Consider the following 10427-nt stretch of genomic DNA (forward strand, 5'->3'; position numbering starts at 1 on the left):
TAGGTACCAGGTCTAGATCTAAGACTTACTAGGCACTGAAAAGGAATGCATGTGTATACACACACACACACACACACACACACACACACACACACACACACACAATATATATATGTTCTGGCCAATAATGGGAACTTACTTGTGATAATAATACAGAATGTGAAGAAAAAAAATAATGTACATATGTGTGTATATATATCACATATGTATATATGCGTGTATCTCTTCCCTGGTTAGAATGTCTAAGTATCATCTGTTTAAGTATCATCATGATTGTCATAAAATATTTTATATCTTGTAAAATGCCACAGGAGAATTTATAGCCCCTTCTGGCTTGGATCTTCCAATCATAGTGGGAAAAATTCTTTTAGTTCTGCAAATGATCATGAAGAATCAGGGGTTGGGGAGAGGGTGCCCCATCCACTCATCTGTACTGCAATAAATGAGTTCAGTTTGGAGTGGTTTCCAAATGCGCATCAGAATGGATTCATTTCTATAGTACTGCTTTCAAAACAACAAAGCCTGATGCACGAAATGATACTGGAGAGATTGATTTACATTTAAAATCCAACTGAAATGCATGATTATCATAATCATCACATTTTTATCTATGGAATTTGTTTAATTTATTTATTGTGGTAAAAGTCACATAATATAAAACATTCTCTTTTAATCATATTTAACTGTATTTATACAAACCGTATTTATGCAGCTCAGTACATTCACATTGTTGTGCAACTCTCACCATCATCCATCTCCCAAATTTTTCACTTTCCTAAACTGAAAGTCTGTCCCCATTAAACACTAATTCCCCATTCCCACCTCTCCCCCTGGCCCCTAGCATCTACCAATGTACTTTCTGACTATAAATTTGACTATTCTCATAGTCATCTCATTTAAGTGGAATGAAACAGTATTTGTCACATCTAAGGTCTATCGGAAAAGAATTTTAATTGCCTGGCAAAGCTAGGTATAAATATCAAAAGGACTATAAACCAAGCTGACTCAGAATGATTATTTCCTTCTCGGGTGGAATGATGAAAAGCTCTTAGTTCCCAGTTCGCACACCTTTTCTAACGTGCCCAGAATACTTAAAATAGACAAACATTATCTCCTGTTGACAAATGTCCCTTTATATTTCAACAATTAAGAAACGTCATAGATTATAGAGGTAGACAGGTTACTCTATCAGTAGCTCTCCTTTGCCCACACCCACAAATTTCTTGCTGGGTTTTACATTTACCTTCAGAATATCTTCCATACCAGGTCTCTCGTAGAGGTGGCAGCTGCCCTTCTAAAGCTTTATTCCGGTCCTGCAGTCTTGCAAATGAGTATAAACTGTTTTCTTCCAGATTCTGAGTGAATGCAAAGTCCACAGGGCCAGCCAAGGGAGTCTCTTCCTCTTTGTTTTGCACAGGTACTACCTTGGTCAGCCTTGGGTGAGACTTAGAATGGCTCAGGCCCATCTCACATTAGAGACACTCCGTAAAACCATGAGTTTACTGGTTTGGGGCCTTTAAAGCGGCTTATTTTAATCAAGGAACTTCTGAAGTTAGCCCAGCTCCAAAGTATTTCTTCCCTTCATGACATCTGTGTAGCTTTATTTCACTTCACACTAACCCTTTGGCCACTTCCTGGGAGGTTGGTTTCTATGGAGACTTCCCTTCAACTCCTACTTGGCCATTTCAGACCCAAAGAATCCAGTTAAACAGTGACTTGGTTATGCTACTTTCTGAAACACTCAGTGGTAGGAAGAGAAACCACTATTGATCATTAAACAGATCTCTAACCCCAGGAAGGCCGTTAACAGAAATGGAGAGCAGAGGTTCAGAGAACTTCAATTTGACCCTTTCATTGTGCATACCTTTAGCTATCATCTGTAAGAATTACCAACTGAGAAGAGCTAAGTCACCTTTGGAAATGTTGGGAGCTAATCACCTAGGGGCTTTGTTCATCTTTAACTTTAATTGAAGAATTTATCTTCCAAATAGGAAACCGCAGAATAGCTAAAATGATTTTTCTGTCAATAATTTGAATTGCCTTTGAAGAAGATGAATACAGAAGGGTAGGGAGACAGTAGCACTTTAATCCTGGGAATGAGGGGACAAACTTCTTGAATAAATAGTTCAAGCAAAAGACAAAGATATACTATAAACAACAGCAGTGATGACAAAAAAGCAAACTCAACTATAGCCTATGTGCTTTGTTTAAAAAAAATTGAAAAAAAAAAAAAAAGACTGAAGATAGATGTGCTGAAATGTTGAATAGTGATTTTTGAATAATGGGATTATGGGTGATTTTTATTTTATTCTTTCTTTATATGTAGAAGCAGAACTCACTTTCAGTTTCTAATTGTCCATGACCACAGATTATTTATGTTTTCATCACATCCCTACAGGGATACAGAGAAGTTCAAAGGTATGTATTTTTTTTACTTTTGCGAAATTCATTTGCTAAGGGGCTAACATAGGTTTGGAAATTCTCATAAGCCAATAGAGTTCATCGAAGAAGAAATCTGAGTTTAATTTTCTCCCTTTGTGTTTTATACACAATCTTCTCTGTGGCAGAAAGACTTGTACATGAGCATCATATATTAATAGTATCTGCAAACAATACTTTTGGTAACAAGAAACTAATTATAAAGGTTAAAATAGTTGAACAGTATCTGGTCAGGTTTATTTTTGGACACAATTAGTTTAAGTATTTCTAAAAGCAAGGGAAAGTATTGCAAGCTAACAAATGAACTAGAAATTATACTGGAAACTGTGGACTTCATGGATCTGGACCAGTGAGAACCATTCAGTTCTCATTTTTTTGATTTACTATTGCTTACTTTTGAGATATCTGTAGAGAATGTGAGCCTTTATAGAGGAAGTTGGTTAGCTGCTCAGGAAATAGTGAAAGAAATGAAGATTCCTGCCATGTTTATTTCCATTTATCATTAACTACTTCCAAGCTTTGTAACTCATGCAGATTACTTAACCATTCCATGCCTGAGTTTTCTCATCTGTAAAATGGAGTTAATAGAAATGCATCATGAAGAATGAGTTAATTTATAGCTCTTAGAATAGTACCTGACATACAGCAGATTTGAAGTTAAACATTAGCCCGTATCTTTATCACTCATTGGTCAGAAACCATTAAAGTAGACTTAGTCCCGTCTAAAGGAGTTTATAATTCCTTGGACAGAAGAACATGGTGGGCTACAATCCATGGGGTCCCAAAGAGTCAGACACAATTGAGTGTGTATGCACCCATTTAACTGAGGAAACAAGCATGCTTAATATCTATTTTAAAAGTTATCATATACTTTTTCTTAGAATGATAGTGAAAATAGTTTCAGTTTCATTAAAAGAGGAAAAGGAGAATTTGACCTCCCCTATAGAGTTATATATAGGATATGATTTCTTAATAATGAGATTTGGAAAACAAAAAACTCTCATTCACAACACCTTGCCCACTCCTCAGACTATCAGCTGTACTTTATATATAATGACCCTTCCCCAGTTCAAGACTGGTTATGAATAGCCAGTGATAGTGTGTAAAGATGATAAAATAGTGTACATTAAATGTAGTACTAAAGTTTTATGAATATGAAATAAGAATCCAAGTTTATAAATTTATAGGATAAAGCAGAGAAGGGGCTAAACTTTTCTAAATCTGAAGATAATGCCCAGAGAAAACTTTATTAAGACAGAGGGCACAGAGAAGAGAAAAGATGGTGAGGTGCTGGAGGAGATGGAGGGGTAGGGATCAAGAGCTAGGTGCACCATTCCCACACATGAGGGGTGGAAGCCGCAACGTGGAGCAGCTCCATAGACAGCCTGACCATGCAGCCCCCAGGAAGCTTCCTTGCATAGGCTCCCAGTGCTGGGATCTCTGAACACAGGGCGTGGTGTGAGCCATGCACTTGTTAGCCCTGCTTCTCACCTGTGCTTCAGCCTTTAGATCCAGAGGCAGGAAGGAAAGGAAAGCAGATGCTGCAAAGCTGTTTTTTGCAGCCAGAAATCTCTGCTTTTGTTCTTGGTTTGCTCTCAACTGTTAAGGAATCTTGTTGAGTGGATTTAAATTCTATAGAAACTTAATGCACACTCAGGAGATAGGTGGATTTTCGTCTTGTCTGCTGCTGCTGCTAAGTCGCTTCAGTTGTGTCTGACTCTGTGCAACCCCATAGACGGCAGCCCACCAGGCTCCCCTGTCCCTGGGATTCTCCAGGCAAGAATACTGGAGTGGGTTGCCATTTCCTTCTCCAGTGCATGAAAGTGAAAAGTGAAAGTGAAGTCGCTCAGTCGTGTCCGACTCTTAGCAGCTCCATCGATTGCAGCCTACCAGGCTCCTCCGTCCATGGATTTTCCAGGCAAGAGTACTGGAGTGGGGTGCCATTGCCTTCTCTGTTCCTCTTGTCTAATAAGAGACAATTTTGCCTTTGAGTACAGAGGGCTGAGTTGGGTAACAGAGCAGGTTAGGTGCCTTCTAAGTTTCCTTACAGTCTTTTCCAGCCCAATTTGCATGACAGTATCTCATCAGAGTCAGCAAGACTAGAGCTTTTTTTTCCTTTTACTTGTGTGGTGACATTACCTACCTTTGTTTGTGGGGTTGTGATTGGATAGCTCTTGCCATGGTTTTGACGAACTTCCCAGGGTCATCCACACTCTCTTGGCCCTCCCTGACTCCTTTAGTAAAATGACTCTTGGAGGTTAAGAGGCTGCCATGAAGAAAGGCAGGTTTCCAGCAGGTAGCCCACTCGGTACTGTGTGAATCAAAAAGGAAGTGGTGACTACAGTAGCAATAGACTCTAAGCAGATACAAATAGAAAAGCATGCAAATACTCAATGGCTGTTTATAGTCATGAGTAGTAATTTTAAAATTTCTGCAACCTAATATTGGGTAAATGAACTTCTTTCTTAAGTGGGCTATGGGCATATCTATTTGGACGTTTTCTGTTGAAGCAGATGGTGATTGCTAAGGTGATATTCTTTGGAATAGGAGGTTGGCAGTTTGGAGTCAGGTTGGTTAAATTGCCTTTTGATCCTTCAGCATAGCATTTTCTTGGAAAGGCTTCAGACAGGATTAAAAACAACATGTATATAAATATTCCTTAGGGTTGGATTTAATTTCACATATGGGTTACTTACTATGCATTGGCCTTTCAGTAAGTGGGATTTAAATACTAAATGCTTACAGGATTCCTGAACTATGCATTCGATAAAGTTACAGCCTTTTCAGCAATTGGTATGTAATGGATAAGCAATCATGGGGGCCTTTTCAGTCATGTGAATTATGTGTTTGGATGCCAACTAAGCACAGTTGTCATATGACCCAAATCTTAGTTTCCTTCCCATTGATTATTTCTCTCTATATTTATCCATATATTGGGTGTGAGGGTGAGAGTCCAAACAGACCTACTCAATTTGAAAGTGCTAAAGCAAAGCCAATGGAGAAAATGTGAATGGAGGCTTCTTGTATAAACTGTTAAATGAGATCAGTTGGATCACATTTATATCTCTACACTTAAAATGCAGTCTGCAAGTGCATCGCTGAATTAAATGCTAAAACCAAACCATCACATTCCTGCTACTCTGAAGACAGCCAGTGTGTGAGTTTCTTACCGCAGCCATGAAATTAAAAGATTCTTGCTCCTTGGAAGAAAAAACCTAGACAGCATATTGAAAGCAGAGATGTTACTTTGCTGACAAATGTCCATATAGTCAAAGCTGTGGTTTTCTCAGTGGTCATGTATGGATGTGAGAGTTGGACTATAAAGAAAATTGAGTGCCGAAGAATTGATGCTTTTAAATTGTGGTGTTGGAGGAGGCTCTTGAGAGTCCCTTGCACTGCAAGGAGATCAAACCAGTCAATCCTAAAGGAAATCAGTTGTGAATATTCATTGGAAGGACTGATGCTGAAGCTTCAATACTTTGGCCACCTGCTGTGAAGAACTGACTCATTGGAAAAGACCCTGATACTGGAAAAGATTGAAGGCAGGAGGAAAAGGGGATAACAGAGGATAAGATGGTTGGATGTCATCACTGACTCGATGGACATGAGTTTGAGCAAGCTCGGGGAGTTGGTGATGGACAGGGAAGCCTGGCATGCTGCAGTCCATGGGTTCACATGCAGTCAGACAAAACTGAGTGACTGAACTGACTGAATGGACTTAACTTAGGGCAAAGAATTTTTGTATATTTCATCTCTAATTGGGAGAATATCAACTTTTGGTTATAATAACCCTTTTTAAGACAGCTTTAGAAAAACTTTTTTCTCTCCTTCCTTCCTTCCTTCCTTGAAACAAGATTACATTTTAACTCTGTTAATCCATAGATGTTTGTCTGAAGAATTTACACTGAAATTTAATCTTTAATTCCTGGTCTCTATCTGGTTTAAACAGTCATTTAGAATTTAGACCTAAACTGAATAATATGCATTTTTCCCCCTAAGGCAAATTATTGCTTTTACAAATGTCTACTAAAAACAACATTATTTGTTGTTGTTTTTCAGTCACTAAGTTGTGTCTGACTCTGTGACCCCATGGACTGCAGCACACCAGGCTTCCCTGTCCTCCTGGAATTTTCTCAAACTTGTGCCCATTGAGTTGGTGATGCTAACCAGCCATCTCATCCTCTGCTACCCTCTTCTATTCCTACCTTCAATCTTTCCCAGCATCAGGGTCTTTTCCAATGAGTCGGCTCTTTGCATCAGGTGACCAAAGTACTGGAGCTTCAGCTTCACATCAGAGTTCCTCTTTTTCTGATAAATTTAAATTGTGGACCCAAAGGTAAAGATGTGGGCTTCTAATTTTTAAGGCAGCATAAGAACAGACGCTTACTCCTTGGAAAGAAAGTTATGACCAACCTCGATAGCATATTCAAAAGCAGAGACATTACTTTGCCAACTAAGGTCCGTCTAGTCAAGGCTGTGATTTTCCCTGTGGTCATGTATGGATGTGAGAGTTGGACTGTGAAGAAGGCTGAGCACCGAAGAATTGATGCTTTTGAACTGTGGTGTTGGAGAAGACTCTTGAGAGTCCCTTGGACTGCAAGGAGATCCAACCAGTCCATTCTGAAGGAGATCAGCCCTGGGTGTTCTTTGGAAGGAACGATGCTAAAGCTGAAACTCCAGTACTTTGGCCACCTCATGCGAAGAGTTGACTCATTGGAAAAGACTCTGATGCTGGGAGGGACTGGGGGCAGGAGGAGAAGGGGACGACAGAGGATGAGATGGCTGGATGGCATCACTGACTCGATGAACGTGAGTCTGAGTGAACTCTGGGAGTTGGTGATGGACAGGGAGGCCTGGCATGCTGCGATTCATGGGGTTGCAAAGAGTCGGACATGACTGAGCGACTGAACTGAACTGCAGAACAGGGTAGAGAGGAGCATGGTGTACCAGATGTCCCAAAGTTCAGGGTAGGCCAAAGTGGCCCTGTGTGAAGTTTCAGCTGGTGTCATTAAACTAAATGCTACCCAGCCAGAGCTAGTGGCCCAACACAGAAATCTCAGCTGTTGCCCATGTGTTTTAAGGAGCATTTGTTCTGTATGTGCCTTCATGCTAAGTCACGTCAGTCATGTCCAGCTTTTTGTGATCCTATGGACTGCAGCCTGCCAGGCTCCTCTGTCCATGGGATTCTCCAGGCAATAATACTGTAGTAGGTTGCCATGCCCTTCTCCAGGGAATCTTCATGACCCAGGGATTGAACCTGTGGCTCCTACATTGCAGGCAGATTCTTTACCACTGACCCACTGAGGAGGCTCACATTGTTTTGGATTCTCTGCAAATCAGGGATGCCTCCTTGTCCCGGGAAGGGCTGTACCTTGATTTTTTTAAAATTGCATTTAGATGAAATTGAGAGGGCACCAAATAAAGAGACCATCCCTAAAGGTTTGTCTCACCCTCTTTTGTTACTTTTTCCCCCCATCAAATGTGATACCCAGCAATCCTGAGATTCACCCTCACTACTCTGGACAGACTGTTGATCAGTGCAGGTGGCCCAGGAACCTGGTCTTGGCTTAGGTCACTGGGCAGTGTCGTGAGGACACAGGGCTTACTGTTACCTGGGGCTGAGCTCCTGCCAGTGCAATTGGGTGACCACCTGGCCTCTTTTATTACTTTCCTTGGGGCAGAAATTATGCATCCATGATGACATCCAGTCTTAACTCTCTGATCTCTTTAGGGACTCTTATAGGGCAAGTTTCTGCCTTTCTTTCTTTCTTTTTGAAACTACAAACAAAAAGCAAATCAGAATGATTGATAAATGAAGAGATAGAGGTGTCACGCGAGTAAATGCTCCTCGGTTCTTTGTCTCGTCACAACAAAGATTTGGAGTGACGGACATTAAAGCCCCCTCGGCGTGTCACAGCTCTCAGGTCCTGGATAGACTGTGTTATAGCTCTCAGGTCTCGAAAGGACCATGTTATAGCTCTTAGACAAATCAGTGTTACAGCTCAGTGTTACAGCTCTATTTTATTTAGAAGATAGCAGGAAAATCCGCCTTCAAGACGTGAGGGCACGTTGGTCCAAAGACACGAGCAGAAGAGCGCCCCAGCTTGCGGGAGAGAGAGCGAGCTAGCTTTGGCTCTTCTTTTTATATGTTTATCTCTCTCTGGGCCTGTCCTATGTAAATTGGGCCAGCCAGGAGTGTTGTTTGTTTTACCTGAGGTCCTCACTCCGGTCCTTGGACCTTCTTTTGTTCTATTTTTGCGGGCTTTTCCTTTCTTTGTCTTTTAGCCACCACCATTTTGGACTCCTTTTCCCTATTCTACCTACCTAGCAGAGGCAAAGGATTTCCTAACCTTACCTTCCAGTTTGTAGCCAAGATCCAGGTTATTGGAGTGTGTTGCTTTACAATAATAATATAACAATAAGCTCAGTTCATTTATTCCATGTGCTTCTTATGAGAAGGGGAAAAAAAACTGTTACCCAGAAGTGTTAGAGGGATGATCTTATGTTCTGCTGGAAAGATTTTCATAAGGATATTCCATTGTAACAATCACTTGGACCCATACAGTTTCAGTAGTTCCTAGAGCAGTGTGCAAAGTCTTGACAATGCATTAGCCAGCTGCCTGATCGTATTGCTTATATGGTTTATTCTGGTCTCATCAGCATGCTTGTGGGTACTGCTTTTGAAGCATGACAGGAGGCTTAGGATCTTCTTTATTAGAGCAAAGCAGTTTTCCACCAGTCTTTCCCTGGGTTTTCTCTGTGATTCCATGGAAGGTAGGTTCCCTGGCGCTGGACTCACAGGCAGCCAGACGGTTCATCAAACCTTCATCCCTACTAGATGTTTCTTGCTACAGCTGACATGGTGTCTTCTTCAGGACTTTACACTTCAACTTCAGATATCTCCAAGGGGAAAGCAACAGTTAATTTCTATGTGGCTGTTTGCAGCCAAGGTGTCTACAGTGCATATGCTCTGGATAACAAGATCTCTGGGGTTACCTCCAACCTCTGGGCCTGTTGTTCCTGTCGAGAAGCAGAAAGGGGAAGGTGCTGTCAAGAAGATGGAGGCAGTCCACTGTGACAGGCACTACATGGGGGGCATCGGACGTAAATGAGACACAACCCTGGTACTCGTACTAGATTCCAAACCTAGCACTGATAGTGGAAAGTCAAAGACTGGGGCAGCACTTGGATTTCTAGGATGATACGAATATTTGCAGTTCAGAGAGTATTTCAACAGCTTCCTGCTGCCCTTAGGGTAAAATCCAAACTCATTCATGTGGTGTCTTAGTTTGGGTTACCTTAGACTAAACTTCTGGCACAAGTGGCTTATTTGGGAGGTGGTCCTAGAACACACAGGTGGCAGGTTGGGAGGTAATTCAGAGGAGGGAAAAAAGCTAATAAGGGGGTGTATGTAATCTAGCTTGTTCCACTGTGTCTGAGTAGAACGTAACCCTGCCATGGATTTCTGCATAACAGTTTGGAATACATACACAGGGGCAAGGGAGCTGGGATATCTATTCCCCAACTCCTGTTTGTCTCTGATGGAAAACTGTTGAAAGGACGGGGAGGGGGGATGCAGTGGCCTAATTCCCTGGCACTTCCATCTGGCCACACTTCTCTGGTCAGAGCAGGTTCTAGCCGTCCAGGAAAGCCCTGGGGCAGAGTGAGGCGTGCTGGAGGCATGCCCTGAAATGGTGAAGGCCCAAGGGTCGGGCGGGCCACCAGCGGTGTCTGCTCCACATGCTGTCAGGTAGTCCTGCATAAGCAGGCCTCTGCCGCCTTTTCCATCTTCAGCTCAGGAAGGGCTAGTATGTGAAGGGGCTTTGTGTTTGGGAGGTGATATTCCAATAGGGGGCTTCATAGGTGACTCAGCGATAAACAATCTGCCTGCAAATGCAAGAGGTGCAAGAGACATGGGTTTGATCCCTGGGTCAGGAAGATTCCTTGGAGAAGGAAATGGGAACCCACTCCAGTACTCTTGCCTGGAA

The 10427-nt window shown here is 41.8% G+C and overlaps 1 protein-coding gene across 1 annotated transcript in view; it reads right to left on the reverse strand.

Annotated features, from left to right (window-relative positions):
- Window positions 1-1466, reverse strand: part of CCDC198 (coiled-coil domain containing 198) — a 28971-nt gene extending 27505 nt beyond the window's left edge. The window contains exon 1 of the mRNA XM_052647180.1: window positions 1244-1466. Within this exon, the coding sequence (XP_052503140.1) occupies window positions 1244-1466 (223 nt within the window). The remainder of the gene's footprint in view (window positions 1-1243) is intronic.
- Window positions 1467-10427: the final 8961 nt, after the last annotated feature.

Source organism: Budorcas taxicolor, chromosome 10 (assembly GCF_023091745.1).
Source record: "Budorcas taxicolor isolate Tak-1 chromosome 10, Takin1.1, whole genome shotgun sequence".
NCBI classification, from domain to species: Eukaryota; Metazoa; Chordata; class Mammalia; order Artiodactyla; family Bovidae; genus Budorcas; species Budorcas taxicolor.